The sequence below is a fragment of the Arvicola amphibius genome, chromosome 3 (genome assembly GCF_903992535.2).
Source record: "Arvicola amphibius chromosome 3, mArvAmp1.2, whole genome shotgun sequence".
Taxonomy (NCBI): Eukaryota; Metazoa; Chordata; class Mammalia; order Rodentia; family Cricetidae; genus Arvicola; species Arvicola amphibius.
In genome coordinates this window covers 169,054,769-169,074,360 of record NC_052049.1, presented here as the reverse complement: position 1 = coordinate 169,074,360, position 19,592 = coordinate 169,054,769, and the positions used below count along the sequence as shown (strand labels likewise).

The following is a 19,592-nucleotide window of genomic DNA, read 5'->3' as shown; positions in this document are numbered from 1 at the left end:
CCAGAGCAGAGCGTCTTCTGGGCAAGCTGTCCACGTGCACTCAGTCCAGCCACTCAGCTTTCGGCAGGCGTAGCTGCTCCTCCTCCTCGCTGAGGTTCAGCTGTCAGAACCCAGCTGTCCTGCAGGTCTCAGGCACTTTCCTTAGACAGCTGCTATCTCTATCCTTTAGAGGAGGTTACATGCCCCTCCTCAGGGTTTCCAAAGTCCCTTGTACTCTCCCTCCGAATCTCTCAGTCTACCATGCTGGGCTGCCATCACCACCTGATGCCTGTTCCATCTCCCCTGGAACACTCTAAGCACCTAACAGCTGGGCTGTTTGCTCAGTTTGCTTCTGCCTCAGTCATATCATCCTGGTCATTGCAGACTCAATAAATGTTGAATAGAAGTATAAAAAATAAAAGGAACGAGCAAGGAAGAGAGGGAGGCCAACACTACCACATTGCTCTTCCTAAGAAATACCCTAAGAGCATTAAAAAAAAATAAAGCACCAGAATTTAAGTAAACTTGGGAAACAGTGGCATTTAAATTTTTTCTTTTCTTCCTTCTCAGAGATAAATAGTCTAGCAAGTACACAATCTCTGACATTATTTTGTCTTTTGAAAAGCTCTACTTAATTCCTAGCACTCCAGAGGCAGAGAAATGAGAATCAGAAACTCAGGGTCACTCTCAACAACACACAGAGCTCCAGGCCAGCCTGAACTAGTGTGTGTTGGTCTGCCTGTCCCATCCCGCCCAAAGTGTGTGTTATATCTCTGTCACTGTCTCTGTGTGTGTGCGCATGTGTGTTTGTATGTTATATGCAGGTGTTTATATGTGTGCACATGTATAGAGACCGGAATCTGACCTTCATTATCTTCCTCTATCATTTCCTACCTTACTTTTGGAGACAGGACCCCACGTAGACCCTGGAGCTCACTGACCAGCGAGCTCTGAAGATCTGCCTGTCGCTGCCCCTCTTCCACCTCCCACCTTCCCATGCCACACAGTGCTGATGGTACAGGAGTATACCGCAACACCCGGCTTTTACATGGGTGCTGGGAATCGGAACAAGTCTTCATGTTTGCGTAGCAAGCACTTTACCAACTAAGTCATCTTCCTCTCAAAATAAAAAAATAAATAACATAAATTTGCATTTTCACCTAGATGAAATTAGCTGAAGGTTGGGTCCAAACTATGAGTCAGATTCTCTTAACACTGTGCTAATGAAGGTCTTACACATATTTTTTTTGATATTTGTTCCTTTATTAGGCCTACCTGAGAAAAATCACAATATAAAGTCTTGCTCCTAAAAGGCGTTTGTTAGTTTGTCAGTGCTGTAAAAGATGTACAAGTTTCAATTCTCAAAATCTTCAATATCCTAACAGCTTCAATTGGTCTATGTATCAATCCACAGAACCCCAGCAGAATAAAGAGCAAACTAACGTCAACACTGGAGCAGGCATCAAGCTCCACGCAAGCACACTCACGTGCTCACACACTCACATGCACTCTTCACTCTCATGACAGAGAAAGGTAACACGGTAACACTTACAAATAGTTCTGCTAGTGTTTCTGTCCAAGGCTGAAGTTTTTACTTCTTCAAGTTCTGGATTAAAAAGGAAATAAAAGGTACTTCAGAAATGGCTTTCCATAAGAATCCTTACACACTAACACACACACATCCTCTGAACACGAGGTATTTGCTGTGCATCCTTCTATGGTCATCAGCGCCATCACAGTAGAAAAACAGCCTGTGCTGGTCACTTACAGCTTCCCAATGAGATAGATAGGTTTCCGTGGTGAAGAGCGTAGAGAAACCCACAAACTTACCGTCTTCATGGAAACTCACGGCACAACCAGCTCAGTGGAAAGACTCTAGAATGCTAGAGAAGGAATGCTTCCTGATCCCTAATTCTCACCCAAAGATAAAGAAACTTGCAGGGAATAACAGCTCTTAGCATTCCACACAGCACAGGGGTGCTTGCTAGTGCAGTTGTGGACAAATTACGACCACACATTAAAAAGGTGGTATATAGTAAATCTAAAATGGAAATTTTCAGAAGTCAGGCATGGTAGTGCATGCCTTAATCTCAGTTTACCAAGGAGTGTCACAAGTTTAAGGCTTGACTGGGTAGGTAGTGAGTTCAAGGCCAGCATGGGTAATTTAGTAAGATCCTGTCTCAAACAAATATGCTAAAATAGAATTTGAATACAGCTCAGTGGCAAAGCACTCTCCTAGCACACCAAGTCCAACCCTAGTATCCATCCATCCTCCATCTTGACTAGTTATACAAGTCCAGGTAGTGTCTTCAAGGCCCAGTGTCCTCATGCCAATCACATAACGATAAGATTAGAGTAGAGCCTCTATAATCCCCCTAGGCTTTAAACTTACATCAAAGTAGGTATATAACTCATAGAACTAGAACTGCACCAAAGCTAAGGGCGCTAATTTTTTATTTTAAAAATGTCTCTACTCAATGCAATATAGCTTCTTTGTTAGTATGTGTCTTGACATTTGCCACTGTAACTCACTTGCTGACCCTGGATGTTTGAATAACACCCAGCACTAATTTCAACTGGAAAATTTGTAAATAGACAGTTTCACAAAAAAGCCAAGAACCCGGGTTTGCCCCTTAGCTGCAGCACTTTGTCTGAGCCTGGGCAGGTTACTCAGCTCTTCTGAAAACACACCACCTGGAGCTGATGTAAGGCTATGTGGTTCAGTGCAGGTAACACTTACAGACCACTGAAAGTACTGAGTGAGTTTATAGTTTGTTTTGTTTCTACCTTAAACAGTAAACAGTTCGACCTATTTGTAAATTCAGAAACTTTACCTCTGGGCTACATGGAGATTAGATAACCTTTAAGAATTCTTAACATCTCAAAACTCAGCCTTGGTGTGCTAGCACTCACTGCATCTGTGGTGACCCAAAGAGCAAAAAACTATTAAGTACCCACACATGACATCCTAATTCTAGGCTAGATTTAATTATCCTTTAAACCCTCTCTGAAACAGCATCATGCGTATTTTATAGATGAGAACCTGAGCCTCACACGGTGTAACAACTTATCCCCTCCTGAGAAGAGCAGAGATACGGTTCCAACCGGGCCCACATGACCCCCAAGTGAAGCTCCTGCAGAAGCCAAGTCCATCAAGCAAATGCTTAGTCACAGCTGCTGTGGCCCCTGTGGAGTTCATTTTCCTTCTTTACCTGTCAGTCATACAGGATCCACTTCACACATCTAATGGAAACATGCGGGCAATTCTACAGACAGAGAACCAGAGGCTGAGTGGGGTTGAGTGAGATCCTGGCTACATACTATCTGGGGTTACCCCAGGATTCCATCAACTTGTCCTTTTCTCACAACTATATTAAAGACTTGGTCATAATTAGTCTGTAAACAAGCACCACGATCTTCTATGAACCTCTTATTTTCATGAAACACGTTTTGTTAAATACAATCCTTACTTTTGTAGCACATTTTCCTTCGTTTAAAATTTAAGACTGTGAAGTTTTTGGAAGGATGTACTGTCAGGTTGAGCTGCATTAGTATCATGACTTCAGAGTCTACTTTGCCGGTACAGGAAAGCTCGACCCGAAACACTGTTTAAAAGAAGAAAGAGAAAATACTTCAGTGTCCTAAAAATCAGGATCAATGCCCCAACAGTACCATTCAACGTTTTCATTTATTTCTGCTCTCAAATAAAACAAACAAACACATTTAAATAAGTGGACCAGACAGAAGCTTTCAGAGACTGAATCACCTCAGTTCTGGACATTTATTTTCTTTAATATTCATTTCTTTATTTATTATGTATACAATATTCTGTCTTGTGTGTCTGCCTGCAGGCCAGAAGAAGGCATCAGATCTCATTTCAGATGGTTGTGAGCCACCATGTGGTTGCTGGGAATTGAACTCAGGACCTTTGGAAGAGCAGGCAATGCTCTTAACCTCTGAGCCATCTCTCCAGCCCAGTTCTGGACATTTATATTCCTTTCACTGTAGATATAGAAGAGTGCTGAAGAGGAAAGCAAGACAGAGAGGAAGGACAAGGACTGTCGAGCTTTCTTGAGATTTTGAACATGCTAGTTTGTTGTATTCTGCTTTCCAATATACTGAAGCTACAAAACCCTACAGCAAACCCTGCTGACCTTGCCAGTCTCACGAGAAACAGTAACAAGATTACACGATAAGTAACGACTATGCAGTAACAAATACAGTTATATATCACTCCAGGCCTTGAAGGATGTAAATGTCAGGAAGGCAGCATATGTGTTGTTCTCTGTGGGGCAGACATGAGATGCACAAAATAAAACACATATTCCTAGAGCAGGGCATCCTTTCTTGCTGTCTAGCTAACAAAATGGGGGAAAACAAAAGCCACGCTGAACTGGGTGGCAGGAGAGTTCCTGTTGGACTTAGAGCTATGACATACAGATGAGCAAATACAAACATTAACACATCACCATGACAAACAGAGCCATAGTAAGAGCATGTTTGGAAGTACTCTCTGTGGAAAATGTGTATGTGTATTTAGTGATCACATTTAAAAATTATCTTATCCAAAAGAGAAATTACTCATAAGTACCCCTTAGGAAATAAAAACATTGTTACTGGGGTAAATTACAATAAATGTATAAACGAAACTGACAAATTCTTCGCTAGGAATTAAAAACAACACTGCCCTTCTAAATAGGATTAGCTTTAAAAAGTTTTCTAGGGCTGGAGAGATGGCTCAGAGGTTAAGAGCATTGCCTGCTCTTCCAAAGGTCCTGAGTTCAATTCCCAGCAACCACATGGTGGCTCACAACCATCTATAATGGGGTCTGGTGCCCTCTTCTGGCCTGCAGGCATACATACAGACAGAATATTGTATACATAATAAAAAAATAAATTATTTTTTAAAAAGTTTTCTAGTGATGTTAATAATGAAAAAGTAGATTTTAATAACTTTTTTCCTATCTTTTGGTTTAAGATTTCTTTCCTATAAATTGAGAAATTATTTCACTATCTATATGAGTGGATCAGAGATTTAGGCATTTCTGAACATCCTTGCTGACCAACAAAAATTAACCAGCCTTCCAGCACTGTCTTAAAGCCTAAACGAGCATGTGCCACTAAGAATGAATGAATAAATAAGTGAATAAAACTGCCAGGAAAGCTCTACTTCTTTGTTCTTTAAAACAAAGTGGTGGTGGTGATGATGATGATGGATTTTAAAAACTCCCATGTCCTAGAGTCTTTCTGTGTTGCTTAGTTTTTATCAGCTTGACACAAACTAGAATCACCTGAGATTGGAATCTCCAGCGAAGGTAACTGCCCCCATCAGACTGGCCAGGCACATCTGTGGGGCATTTTCTTAATTAATGATTGTTATGGGAAGGCCTAGCCCACTGTAGGAAGTGCCAGTCATGGGCAGGTGGTCCTGGGTTGTATAAGGAAGCAAACTGAGAAAGTCATGGAGAGCAAATAACGCTCCTCCAAGATCTCTGCTTCAGTTCCTGCTTTGAGTTCCTGCCTTGGCTTCCCTTGAGAATGGACTCTAGAAAGTTGAAATAAACCCTTTCTTCCCCAAGTGGTGTTTAAGACAACAGAAAACTCCCCAGGATACCTTTCAAATGGTCTGTTTACAAGCTGTGAGGGTAAATACTCAGTCCACTTATTCAGACACATACTGAGCGCCAATTGCATGCCAACTGCTGGGCAAGGAATCACCAGATACTGTAATAAGTTTATTAACAGTTACATGCCAAGTTGGTATGGGCAAGAAGCACAGAGGAGTTAACAACTGGAGGTGGGAAAGGAAAGGGATGGTGTAGACTGCATCTTATACACTGGATAGATGGGAACTCACAAGCAGAAATAGGGGAAAGAAGGTTCCAAATTGAGGCCAGCACGTACAAAGGCCTGGGTGTGAAAATTATATACAAACTGGAGTGTTTGAATATTCTGGGGCATGTGCAAAGGCCTAGGTATGAGAACTGAACAAAGATCAGACTCTTGGGGTGCTGGAACATGGGCAGTGGCCAGGGCAGGTGGTAATGGACGCAGGAAAAGTTGAGAAGTCTGCAATGAGCCAGTTGACTGGAGCAGGAGACACTAGAGGTCTTGATGCCCTGTGGTCAGATGCAAATGGACAATGGCCACCCAAGTCAATGGTAGCGGGTGGGACTTAAACCAAAGGGAGTAAAGGGCAGAGGCAGGGACTCAGATGCAGATGCCAGAAACACAGAAAAGGAGCCAAGGATGAGCTAAGTAAAGACAGCTCTACAAAGATATAACAGAATTCATTAAAAGTGCTTTTCAAAGCCAGGCACTCAGTACACTGTCCTTGTAGGGATGTGAGGGAGACAGCTGAAAGCAGTGTGCTAAGGCTGTTTTCGCTGGCTCACCTGATAAAGTGCGTGGCACTTCCCCTTGAGCAGAGATATTGACCTGGGGCATGCCCATAGCCACAAAATTGTCTACTTGGAATCCCAGCTTATATTCAACCTGTGAAATGAAGAGAGACAAAAACATTGGACCTGTAACAACAGAAAGGACTTCATTAATGAGCTCATAATTAAGCAGGGCACAAGCTATTCACAGGTGCAAACAATTTCAAAGAGCAGGTCTCCAATCCCAGCACTCGGCAGGCAAAGGAAGGTGGTTCAGTGAATTTGAGGCCACCTTGGCCTACATGGTGAGTTCTAGGTCAATCAAAGCTACAAAGTAAGACTCTTTCTCAAAAAATAAATAAAAATAATAAAAATAAAATCATACTAGGAATTTTCAACCAGATAAAATTCAATCCGAAGGCTATTTGGTATCTAGACCAGGACCACCCTTTCCCATAAAACTCCAGCAGCCTTCCTGACAGTGATGATACAGCCAGAGATTTACTGTTACCATGGTGTCACCACAACATCATGACTGCCACCAAGGGGTGCGAGAGAGCTATCCCTAAGGTACCCTCGGGCTTTCTAACAATAAAAGGATGACTGCACAGCTGTGCCAAAGTTATCTCTGAAGAGAACCATACAGCCAGGAAAGGTGCAAGAAGGAAATTAGCATGGCTCTAAAACCACGAAGTCATGTGACCTACACAGATAAGCAACTTTTCCCAAGCTTCAATTTTTAGAAAATAAGGATCATTCAACATGAGGAGCAACTGTGTTGACAACAGAACACACTGTGACAATGGCTCGGGGCCCTTTGCTAACTGAAGACCCAGAAGCCTCAGAAGCCTCTCCCAATGCCAAGCCACACTTCTCAGAAACCACCAGCTTCCTCCCACTCCAGGGGTTCTCATGCAAACCTCCTGTGCTGTCAACACCGCTGCATTCCTTTTTGTTCCCCATGTGAGAAAAACCTCAGGATTCTGGACAGTCTTTCCTACTCTCAGCCTCTTCACAGCTATCTCCCTCACGCTCTCCCTCAACATGACTTTCCCTTCCAGGCAACCTCCTCCTCTTCCTAATGTCCTGGGGTCAGTAAGGGTCTGAGGCTGTAATGGCCTCTCTAGAAGTCCTGTGTGGAATCACCCTCTACTCCGAAGCTCACTCCCACTCCCAGTGGCATGTCTCCTGACATCCACATGCTAACACACTGGACTCTACAGAGGTTCTGACCTCTGGCTCACTTTGTCCCCTGCCATCCACAAGCTAACACACTGGACTCTACAGAGGTTTTGACTGCTGGCTCACTTTGTCTCCTGCCATCTTTCTGTTAACTTTGAAATGCAGTGTTCATTCTGACATACCACTCAACTTCTCCATGTCCAAAACAGATAGAAAAATACTGCCCATTCCATCCAAGATCCCAGCACGACTACTGACCACCCACCACTGGTCCCTACAAAAGCAGTTCTTTGTGCTCACTACTTTAAGTCAGACAACATTTATGAGGCATGTTTATGAGCCAAGGCTGTGCTTGTAGAGGGGGAAGGCAGTGGTCAATTAAACTACTTCCTTCCTTCCCAGCACAGCCAGGACCACTTGGTTTCACGTTCCCACAGCCTGAGCCCCAGCAGGCACATCACTGACACAGTCATTTTGACACCTTCTCCTGGTTCACTCCTTATTCCACACATTTGGATAGCAGCTGCTGCAAACCCACTGCCCTTGGCTTAGCTTGCTGGGGGAATGAAATCCTGGGGCACAGAGTTTACACATGATGAGACCCCATCCCCACCCCCGGCAAGTCCTGTGCCCAATGGTTGCTCTTCTTCAACCTCACTGATGGTCCTTGGTCCTTACTGCTACGGCACCTTCCCCGCTTCTTCTCTTTCAGCTAGCACAGAGGAATTTTGTTTGTCCTTTCCAGCATCGGACAGATCTGTCAGAACATCTACTCTCTGTAGTCTGGTCCCAAAGAAAGATCCAGCCTCTCGTCACAGAATAAATCCTTCTGCCCATACACTAGGCTCCAACCCATTTCACCACGACAAAGATCTCATCTTGTCTCTCACTCTCCTTTACCTCCAACTATCTGCTAGGCATACCACCTTGTAACCCTACAGCCTCACATTTAAAAGATTCAGAGTCGAGCTTCCCCCCCTTTCACCAAACTCACAAAGTTTCTGTAGAATGTCATGCTAAAGAATCCAGCCTCTGCTCAGGTCACTATCTGTAGCAGTCTCCTCTCATAGATACAGACAGGCACCCTACTGAGACACTGTCTGTGAGTTCCTAGCTAAAGTCACTCTGGGGCCAGGATCTCTCACCTGGGAAATTAGTTACTTGGTGACACTTCCTGCTCCCCAGTCCCCTCCTGGCTGGGAATCAGAGAATCCGCCTATAGGCATATGCTATGAGACTTAGTCCATCTTCAGATATAAAAATAAGACACTACCTCTATCACATGGATTCTGATGCCTCTCTCCAGACACCCTGCCATGCTGTCATTCTCTGATGCTAGAGCCTAAACTCTCCTTGAGACGCTTGTCACTGTTGCCTGTCTGCCCATGACATTAATAGCTTTTCTAGAAACTTCTTACTTCCCTAGCAATCCCCTGCAGTGTCCCTCTTGAGTAATCCCCACAAAACCTTTTGATCTCCTTTATTAAAAGCCTCAGTTACTATAAGCAGAGGAAGAGCTGTCCAGGGACCAAAACCCCTAGGAAAGCAAAGACGGTACAGCCAAGGAATCAAAGGACCCCAATGGCAGAGCTGAGGGCAGGGGACAGAGTATTAGGCAGGTTTAGAGAGGGAAAAGAAATGATGCTGTAGGTGGAGGCAGGGAAATGAGGAGCGGAAGCAGGAGCAGGAGGGGACAAAGAGGCTGAGGAGAGGCTTAGAGGAGCCATGGGAAGAAGCAGGAAGCCTGCCCTTTGGTCAGGCTGAATGGACAAGAGAAGCATCACAAGGCAGCAATCTCCTCCCACTGGGCTCCTTAGAGTACCTAATTTTTAAATGTACTTTTCAAAGTCAGAGAAGACTGCCAATTACTGAAATCCAATTTTCCCTACTTTGGCACGCAAGGATCTGTAAGGAACACTTGTCAATCACCTTTGAAGAAACAGACCTATTTAGAAACTACCTCACAGAGTACCAAACAAAAAACTCTGAACAGCAGTTGTTTATCAGCAAAATAAACAAGCCAAAATACTTCAGAAAAATTACTAGATAAAATATAAATATTTGAAGAAGCTAAAAAATAAACGTTTGGTATTTTTCCCCTACTTGGAAGACATGGCAGCTGATGAGTGAGACCGTCTCTCTCTGGAACACAGATCTAAAAAGGGAATGTGCTCGCTATGGTCCAACGGCCTTTCACTTTCTCTGACACTGCCAGACCTGCCTTTCTCACAGCTACTTCCCTCCACTGGGACACAGCAGGCTGGCTCCAGAGGCTGCTGCTGCAGCTCTGACAGGCTCTCTGCAGCCTCTCCTGGACCGACACCAAGGAGAGTGGGTGGTGGGAGTCTTCTGCCACGTCTTAGTATGCCTCTGCCTTTTGGCTATCTAGGATAGCTACTGACACTTAACAGACACAGTTGCAAGCTTTTTCTTGAACGCTGGGGAATTTTCTGGAACATACAAGAAACTAATTATCTGTTAAGACCGCCTAGTAGTCTACTCTTGAGAGAATCAATACCAGAGCTCTACTCCCATCTTAAAACACAATTAACACACTCTCAACCACTCACTAAGGCACGCGTGACGTAGATGTTAAAGAAAAGGACACACACAGCTCCAGCCTCTGAGGGAACTAAAATCTTTGGCACGGCCAGTCAAGTAAACACTACAGAACACTACCAGCTAAAGCTTTGATGTGGAAAAACTGATGTTAAAGTATCTGTGCTGCTGAAGTGATACACCAGGGCGTCTGGAGACCCTCGGAAGCAAGTATTTCGTCTTCTGGCAAATCTTAAAGAGACCAAGCTGAGAGTTTCTGACAGAGTGTCAGACATTGAAAGTGGCAGCCTTCCTTCTGAAAGTTTATGACTGCATCTCAAAGCCAAACGATCAAGAAAAGCCATCATCATACCACTCTGGCCCTCCTGGGTGACTGCCATTTCAGGTCACCTAGAGTGCCTGCTTCTTCTGCCTCCAGACTCGTTTGAGCAAGTCCTTCACAAACAAGGGTCACAGTTTCCTCTTGCAGGAAATGATCAACAAACCAAAGCACAGCTATACAGGAAAATATGATTCAGTTATTTGAAGGGGGGAGACAAAAATCAATGCGAAGGAACAGAGAACCTTTACCAGGACACGTTGCCCAGAACTCTGCACTACACAACAGCATGACACATTTAAGTGTATATATGCACAGCACATACACATACACTACCTTCCTTAGGAGACAGAATCGGGCTAGAAGGCCAGGTGAGAACAAAGATCTGGACGGGCTTGCTCAGCATGCTACTACAATGGTGGAAAACCTTCCTTTCCATTGTATACTCTTTTAATGTTTGGAATTTTATCATATCCATATACTGCCTACTCATATGATTAACTTTTTAAATAAGCTGCAACTAGTCAACCGTGCCAAAAGTCACCAGATTCTATGACCTAAGAACTAGAATTAGGAACTGCAACATCGTAAGAAGAAGCCCAAAGCTATAGTTTAAAAACATATTCTAACCAAGTGTGGTGGTGCACATCTTTAATCCCAGCACTAGCGAGTCAGAAGCAGGCAGATATCTAGGAGTACAAAGCCAGCCTGGTCTATGTTGAGTTCTAGGACAGCCAGAGCGATAGAGTAAGACACCGTCTCAAGAAAAGGAAAGGAAAGGAAAAGAAGGAAAAGGAAAGGAAAAGGAAAGAAATCTACAAGATAATGGAATAATTAGAGTTATACCAGGCCCCTCCAGTGTTTACCCTGCAAGCATATATATATTCAGAGAAGATCCCTCCAAGCTAGCTTACGCCATGACAGGTTCCCCACTATCAGTAACTTCTGAGGCTGAAACAAAACTTGAGATTGACACAAACTAAAGCAATATCAACTAGTGAGACATTAGAAAGACGCTGGGGATAACCATGAACTGCATTAAACTTCCTGATTCTGGAAACTGTACTTGATTGTGTAAATAACACCAGTGTCCTGCAGACTAAGGCATTTAGGAGTGAGGAAGGCAATACTTTCAATGAACTTTTAATAGTTCAAGGGCAAACAAAAGCAGGGAGCAAATAATACAAACAGTTTCACTTGGCAAATCTGTGAAATGAGGATGTAAGATTTCTTGGGCTGGAGTAATCTAGGCAGTCAGAGATGTGAAGAAATCACCAATGAATAAACCAGACAAGAAGTTGCTAAGTCCCCACGTTCAGCCTCTAAGGTTACTGGGGCTCAGCACGGTGCACGCGGGAAGCTGCCAATGCTGCACCTTTGTTTCACTGTGAATATGAAAACTGTATTCAAGTCAACAAGAGTGCCTGGAAGAACCAGCTCAGCAACGCTTCTCCCCACACACGCACACCCATCCTCCAACCATATACGGCTTCTCCATAACAACAGCGTCATCATCAAATCCAACTGTTCTCTTCCCAAGTTAGAATCAGATCCCACTGAAAATGCCTGTAAGGACCCAGTCGTAGGTGATGATCATCCACCTGGTGGTCACCTAAACCTGATGTTTTAGCAGAACAGGCTCAAGACTCTATCTGTAAGACATAAACCTGAAAAGTCCCAGTGCTCCTCGGTGTACTACCACTCACCCTTCTATGGAGAGGAAGGCCCATCCTCAGGGGCAGTCCCTGTCAAGCTGTCTGCCAGCGGCTCTTACCTTGGACTTTGCATGCCAAGTGAAGTGCAGGAAGTTTGTCTCACTGGGCACTAGCAGGTTAAAGGACAGAGCGTAGTGACTAATAAGATCATTTCTCACATAGTAAAGTTCTGCGTCAAGACCTAGAAAAAAAAAAAGGAGAAACAGTTAAGCATCCAAATGTCTTCAGAGTATCACAAACACTAGTGCAGTGCAGAGAGAGAACGCTGATGCAAAGTGTGCGCTGCAGACAGCTGACATATGAGCAGCCTCACGAAGCAGGAGGCTGCAGCATCATAGCCCGCAAACAGAGAAACCGGCACCCAAAAAGTAGCTGTCCTTCTGAGACAGCCATGCCAGGACCACCTGCAGCCACTTGTATCTCTGGATACAGTGCCTCTCGGAGGAGCATCAAAGAGGAAGAACTCCTCCTTCTTCAACACTGACCCATACGTAGAGGGAGGGAGACTGCCTGCACTGGAGTTATGGAAGCTTATGAGCCACCACCTCTTGGTCTGAGCTAAGTCACTTATCTCTCCAGCCCCTGAAGAAAAGTTTTACACCACTACCTTCAGTGGAAAATCAACTTCCTGTGGGTTAAAAGAAAGGAAGGAAGGGAAAGATGGAGGGAGAGAGGAAGGGAGGAAGGAAGAAGAAGAAAGAAGTTACAAGGAAAATAAAACAACAGTAATTACTGGTGCTATCAAGGCAGTGAACTTGAGGCCTGGGCACTGTTAACAAAAGAGGGAGGTATTAGCAAGTGTTAGAGACAGGCAAAGAATCAAAGAACTGAAAGAATCATGGCAGAATTATGTCCTTTAAATTGATTTGCTGTTAAAGTTTAGTCCAGATGTTCCTAGTGCTCAGGCAGGACAAAATGAAATTGAAATCGTACATTTCCTGAGCATGCACAGCAGGTCTGAAACCCAAGGGTGGTAAGAAAGAGGTCAAACTGGCACCTCAGACCTCCCAATCGCACAGAGAAAGCACAACTCCGCCACAGACAGTTCACCTGTCAGCGTTGCTTCTTCATTTGACTCGGATCTGATAATCCCTTTAAGTCAAAAATGAGACTTGGGCAGCACTGTTTTATGCATTCTGCATGGGAATACAACGAGAGAAGCTGGAAGCCTGTGCAGAAGGCTCTCCCTGCTGACACGACAGGAAATGCTAAGTGCAGAAAGACAGAAAGACCGCAGGAAGATATAGGGATTGAATGGGAAAGAAATATGAATTCAAAGACAACACCAATAATCACAGTAATATGTGGTTTAAATTCATTTAAGGGGCTGGAGAGGTGCTTGGCAGTTAAGAGCACGATTGCTCTTTCAATGGACCTGGGTCTGATTACACCCACATGGCAGCTCGCAACAGTTCATTACTTCATTCCCAGGGGTCTAATGCCCTCTCTGGCCTCTGTGGGCACTGCACACATGCAGCGCACAGACTTTCAAGCAGATAAAACACCTATGCACATAAAAATAATAAAATGTTTACAAAAACTCACTTAGGCCTGAGATATGCTAGTATAGGTAGGTTTATAAAAACAGGACTAAAATAAAGTTCAGAAATATATGTCAAGAAAAAGGAAAAAAACAAATGAAGCAGAAGTGACAGCAATCAAGAAACCTACCCAAGGAGAAAACTCTAGTCACCAGTAAATTCAAAACATTACAGACGATAACACCAATCTTAAATAACTGTCAGAAAATAAGAGCAAAGATCATTTTATTACTCACAAGGCCAGCACAAACCCAAGAACTAATTAAAATAACACAGAATAGAATACTACAGACCAACATTTTTCACACGGATTCAAACATTCTCCACAAAGTATTAGCAAATGTAATACAGCAGTATCTGGAAGGCAAAACAAGTAACTTCCAAAAAGTCAGAAGTCACCACACTAGTAGAAAAGGAAAGGATAACAAAGCGGATGTGGTGGCTCCCACCAGTAATCCCAGCACTAGGGAAGTAGAAGCAAGAGGGTCAGAAGCTGAAGACCCTGTTTCAAAACAAAACACTGAGGACATCTCAGATTGAAAGCCTATACTGATAAAAATAATTAACAAATAATGAATGAACAAATCCTTTCTCGGTCTGGTAAAGAGCACTTACAAAGCCACACAGTTAGCATGCTCAATAGTGAAGTCTTAAATTCTTAAAATCACTTACAAGGTAAGGACATTCCTACTCCTACTCAATTTCATACTATGGGTCCTTGCCAATGAGAAGACATTACAGAAATTATAGGTGTAGAAAGCCATGAAAATCCATTAAACACTATGAAAAACTAGTGGGGAATTTGTGCTAGACAAGTGCTTTTAGGAGAAAACTCCACTTGTGGGAAGAGATCTGCTGCCCCTTTAAATGCTAGTTAGCCTTCTTCCAAGATAGTCTATGCTTTAGATAGGGCTGTGCAAAGAAACCAAAAGGAATGAGCTTGAAGAGGCCCAGGCCTCTTCTCAAGACCTAAGGAAAATTTGCTCTCAGTCACATCATCTGAGTAGAAGAGAGATTGGTGCATTTCACAGTAAGATATACACAGAGCCATGGAAATGTGAAGAGGTGCTAAAACACATCATTAATCTTCAGAAAAACAAAGGTTAGAAGTAAAATGAAAACCATTAGCACCCAAGAGAATAACTACAATTGATTCTGGCAACGCTGGCTGGCAAGCATGAAAAACAAAAAAACAAAAAACAAAAAACGCTCAACTGCTTTGAAAAGCTTATAAATGAAACACACTCTTACTCTGTGACCATCAATTCCAATTGAGGTAATTATGCAAAGGAAATGAAAACACTGTATCCACAAAACACTTGTGCACAGATGTTCATAGGCCTTTTATTCTTAATAAGCAGAGGTGGAAACAATGCAAATGTCTGAACTTGATTCCAACTGTTAACATTTAACAATGGAATACTGCTCTACAATAAAAACCAGACTTTGTAACAAGGATGGACTTCTCAGATTCAAAGAAACTTGACACATGAGAATATCAACTATTTGAGTCCAGTTAGATAAAATTTCTAGAGCATACAACACTAGTTCACAGTGATAAAACTCAACCATGTCCATCTAGAAAGAAGGATAGGAGGCAGGAGGATTACAAGGAACTTCCTGTGATAATGGCAATGTTCAATATCTTGCCCTGAGTCTAGGTCACAAAGGTGTACATAAGTAATTTGTTTTTAACTTTGGGGACTGGGGGAGTGTATGCACATGTCAATGCAGGTACTTGCAGAATCCAGAAGAGGGTGTTGGGGCCCCTGGAGCTAGAGTTATGGGCAGTTGTTAGTCTCCTGACATGGGAGCTCTGCAAGAATTTTAAGTGCTTTTAACAAGGGAATCACCTCTCCAGTGCCAAGGTAGGGGTGGGGGGTTGGTGTTTTGGTGCTGCTGCTAGAGCTAACGGTTGGGCTCAGGGCCTTCCACAGGCTAGCAAGTGCTCTACCACTGAGCTACATCCTCTGCATTTCTTAAAGATCAATCTACTGATTTACTGAACACATAAAGCCAATATATTTCATTTTATATAAGTTTACCTAAAATTTCTGAGAGGAGTAAAAGACAACACTCAAAGATTTTTACCTCTTTTTAATCTCAAAATTAATTACTAATCACAAAATAGGATAGCACAATCAAATAATTTTTTAAAAAATTGGTTATATAAGTAATCAATTTCCAAATTTCAACATCAAAAACTTTCCCAGGGAAATAAGGAGTTCTTCTCCTGACAACACAGCAAAGGGGCTGGGACAGGAAGAGAACTCTATTTCAGTAGCAATGGCCCGCAAACCAACTCAGCTCCAAATAGCTCTTTCAGCTCCATTTCAAGAATATTTAAGGTGACTACATGCACACGGGCTCTCTCCCCAAGGGGCACAGACTGGCCTGTGTGTGGTTCCTGACAGAGCAGGCTGCACTTCCCCTATACAATCCCTAGGGCAGGCTCACCGCGAGGCCTGCAATTTCCATCCTCGCACATTTTAATAGCTTTCCTCTGCTCTCAGGCAGCCTGAGCCGCAGTGAGTGGTTTGACTGGGCGACCCACCTTACCTCATAAGGTACCAATTATGCTTTTGTTAGTGCTCTCTGCTCTGGAATAGCAAAAGTCTTGAGTGGTCTGCCTTGAACCTTCTTTTCACCATAATCCCTTTATTTTTAGTGAATAAGCACTCTTGATATTGTACCAGAAATGCTTCTGTTCTTTAAATATAACACTGAATGCTGGGCAGGGTGTGGCAGCAATCTGTGACTGTAAACTTATAAGCAATGTAAATTCCTAGCAGGACAGCGGTGATTAATAAACCATGGTCACATCTGTAAGAAAACGATGATTCTAAACATTTCTTTCTCTGCAGAATACCCTCTGAGGTGGTTGGTACCCAGGGATCATGGCCTTTCAATCTAACCCATTCCTGTTCATCCTTGCAATACATAGACACCTGTTATGGTTGAAGTTTGGTCTGTTGCCACAAATTCATGCTTTAAATGCTATGCTTATGCTTCTATTTTGAAAGCTGTGGAGGGAGCCTTCAGGGAGCACACCCTGCTGTCAGAAGTAGGTCCCTAAGTGCAGGTCTCAGGAGGTACAGGCCACTGGCTTCCAGCCTGCCTTGTCTGCTTCCTGTCCGCTGCCTGTAAACAAATCACTGCCTGAAGTCCTGCTGCCAGGCCTTCCCTGTCATGACAGACTGGACCCTCTGCAATGCAAAGCAACAGTCAGCCTTCCCTTCCGCAACTCGCTTCCATCAGGGTTTCTGTACCAGTAATACAAAGTAACTCTGACGACTGACACCATGAACAGGGCTTCTACAAATACAATGAAATGATCTGAGTCGGTGTAGGAGGTCCTTCTGTTTGTGTGTTGCTTTCACTGGTTAACAAATAAAGAAACTGCCTTGGCCTAGTTGATAGGGCAGAACTTAGGTAGGCAGGGAAGACAGAACTGAATGCTGGGAGGAAGAAAGGTGGAGTAGGAGAGACGCCATGGATCCACTACCAGAGATAGACATGCTGAATCTTTCCCGGTAAGCCACTGCCACGTGGCGATATACAGATTAATAGAAATGGGTTAAATCAAGATGTGAGAGTTAGCCAATAAGAGGCTAGAGCAAATGGGCTAAGCAGTGTTTTAAATAATACAGTTTCTCAGGGCTAAGCTAGCCGGACGGCCGGGATGAATAACACTGAGTTTTGTCCAGAAGTTAATCCTAAAGAAAAACAGGCAAGAAGCAAATATTCAGCCAATTTTCAAAACTACCTGACACCTAGAAGTGTTCAATAAATATTCAGGAAATTAAAGTTAAATATATATATATATATATATATATATGATATAGGAATATGTGTGTTATGTATGCTCCACTTTTTTAAAGAAAGTAAATATCAGAATATACTAAGTAGTTGATTATAAATAGTGGATTATGAATGATTTTTATGTGCCCTTATTTCTTTTCTTTCTCCTTAAGCTTTCTTTGAAGGATGAACATGGTGGTACATGCCTTTAACTCTAGCACTTGGGAGGAAGACAGGTAGATCCTACATAGTGAGTTCCTCGCCAGTACAGCCAAAACAATATACTAAGACCTCATCTAAAACATATGTTTTCTATTAATTATAACTAGGAAAAAAACTAAAGGTTTTCAAAAACATTTAGAGAAATATGCACATAGCATTTAGTGAGTCCTGAAAACCAAAATCCAATTACTTTCTTTAGTGTTTTGAATGAAAATGGCCCCTATAGGCTCATATATTTGAATGCTTGGTTCACGGTTGGAACTGTAAGGATTGGGAGGTGTGGCCTTGCTAGAGGAGGTGTGTCACTGGAGGCGGGCTTTAAGGCTTCAAAAGCTTTTACCATCTGTGGGGCCTTGTGGGTGTGGAGCTGCAGCAACTGCTCCAACACTCTGCCCACTTGCTTGCTGCCATGCTCCCTGCCATGATGACTGTGGACTCACCCTTGAAACTGTAAGAAGGCCCCCAGTCAAATGCTTTCTTTCTAAGCTGCCTTGGTCATGGTGTCTCCTCACAGCAACAAAAAAATACACTTTCAGTCGGGTGATGGTGGGGCATGCCTCTAATCCCAGCACTTGAGAGGTAAAAAATAGGCTCTGTGAGTTCAAGGACAGCCTGGTCTACAGAGCAAGTTCTAGGACAGGCTCCAAAGCTACAGAGAAACCCTGACTTGAAAAGCAAACAACCCACTTTCTTTTAAAAATCCATTAAGGTTTCTAAGAGCTAAGAAAACAGCTGCCCATGTCCCCCATCCCAATTTTTTTCAATTAAAAAAATTACTATGAAGATATCATCTTTGGTATATTAAAGTTAACACTAATAATGACAAATCATTAATAACTAAAATTCCTTCCTCCACCTTCCCTTAAAATATCCCGATATATCAAAAAGCAAAATCTGGTAAGTACAAAAAAACGAAAGAGCACAGTTTAGGCAGAATCTCCCCTACAGCACTGACGCTTCAGACTGGCCCTGTTCACTGCAGAGACTAACATGGAAAAACCCTAGAATGCTGGAACAAAGCAAGTTTTCTGGAGAAGAAAAGGCCATCAACAAAGTCCATTTCCAAACAATTCTGATCCTATGCAAAGAAAGCACAGTCTCAGGGGCCTCCGAAAACAGCCATTTGCATAATCTTACCCAGTAAGTAACTCTAACTCATACTGAGCGAGCTTCAAAGTTTCTTTTTTAACAGGGAATAGAGAATCCTTTATACTACGGAAATGCTTATGATAAAATAAACATCAATCTTTTTTTTTAATGTTCGTTGGTGTTTTACCTGTATATTTGTCTGTGTGAGGATGCCAGGTACCCTGGAACTGGAGTGACAGACAGTTGTGAACGAACTGCCATGTGGGTGCTGAAAATTGAAGCTGGGTCCTCTGAAGAGTAGCCAATAACCTCTGAGCTATCCCTCCAATCTCAATAAATGTCAATCTTCATTAGCTCTAAATAAAATGTAAAGCGTTTCTGAGGCTGGAAAGAAGGCACAATGGCTAAGACCACTGACTGCTCTTGCGGAGGACCCATATTTGATTTCTAGCACCATATGGCAGCTTACAACTATCTGTAACTACTGTTCAAGAGGATATGCCCTCTTCTGGTCTCCATAAGCATGTACATGGAGCATATACATATATACGGACAAGCAATCAACCAACCAATCAATCAATCAATTTTTTAATGTAAAGCATTTCTAAACATATAGAGAACCCAATGTTAAGTACAACTGGGGTGTGAAATTAGTATACAGAGAACAGAAAACATGCACATCTATAATCAGTATAGCCATAACTAAGGCACACATCAAGATGGTACATTACTGAAACCATCTCCCCTCAAATCACCCACAAGACAGTTACATGAAGTTATCAACAGCCAGGCTGGTGACACACTA

General features: G+C 42.9%; 1 protein-coding gene across 2 annotated transcripts in view; it reads right to left on the bottom strand.

Moving 5' to 3' along the window:
* The window catches only part of Ryk (receptor like tyrosine kinase), a 78,142-nt gene that overhangs the window by 39,777 nt on the left and 18,773 nt on the right, over window positions 1-19,592 (bottom strand). For both annotated transcript variants that reach the window (XM_038323950.2, XM_038323951.2), the window contains exons 2-5: window positions 12,194-12,315; window positions 6,375-6,474; window positions 3,450-3,584; window positions 1,532-1,585 (exon numbers count right to left, since the gene is read on the bottom strand). In XM_038323950.2, the coding sequence (XP_038179878.1) occupies window positions 1,532-1,585; window positions 3,450-3,584; window positions 6,375-6,474; window positions 12,194-12,315 (411 nt within the window). The remainder of the gene's footprint in view (window positions 1-1,531; window positions 1,586-3,449; window positions 3,585-6,374; window positions 6,475-12,193; window positions 12,316-19,592) is intronic.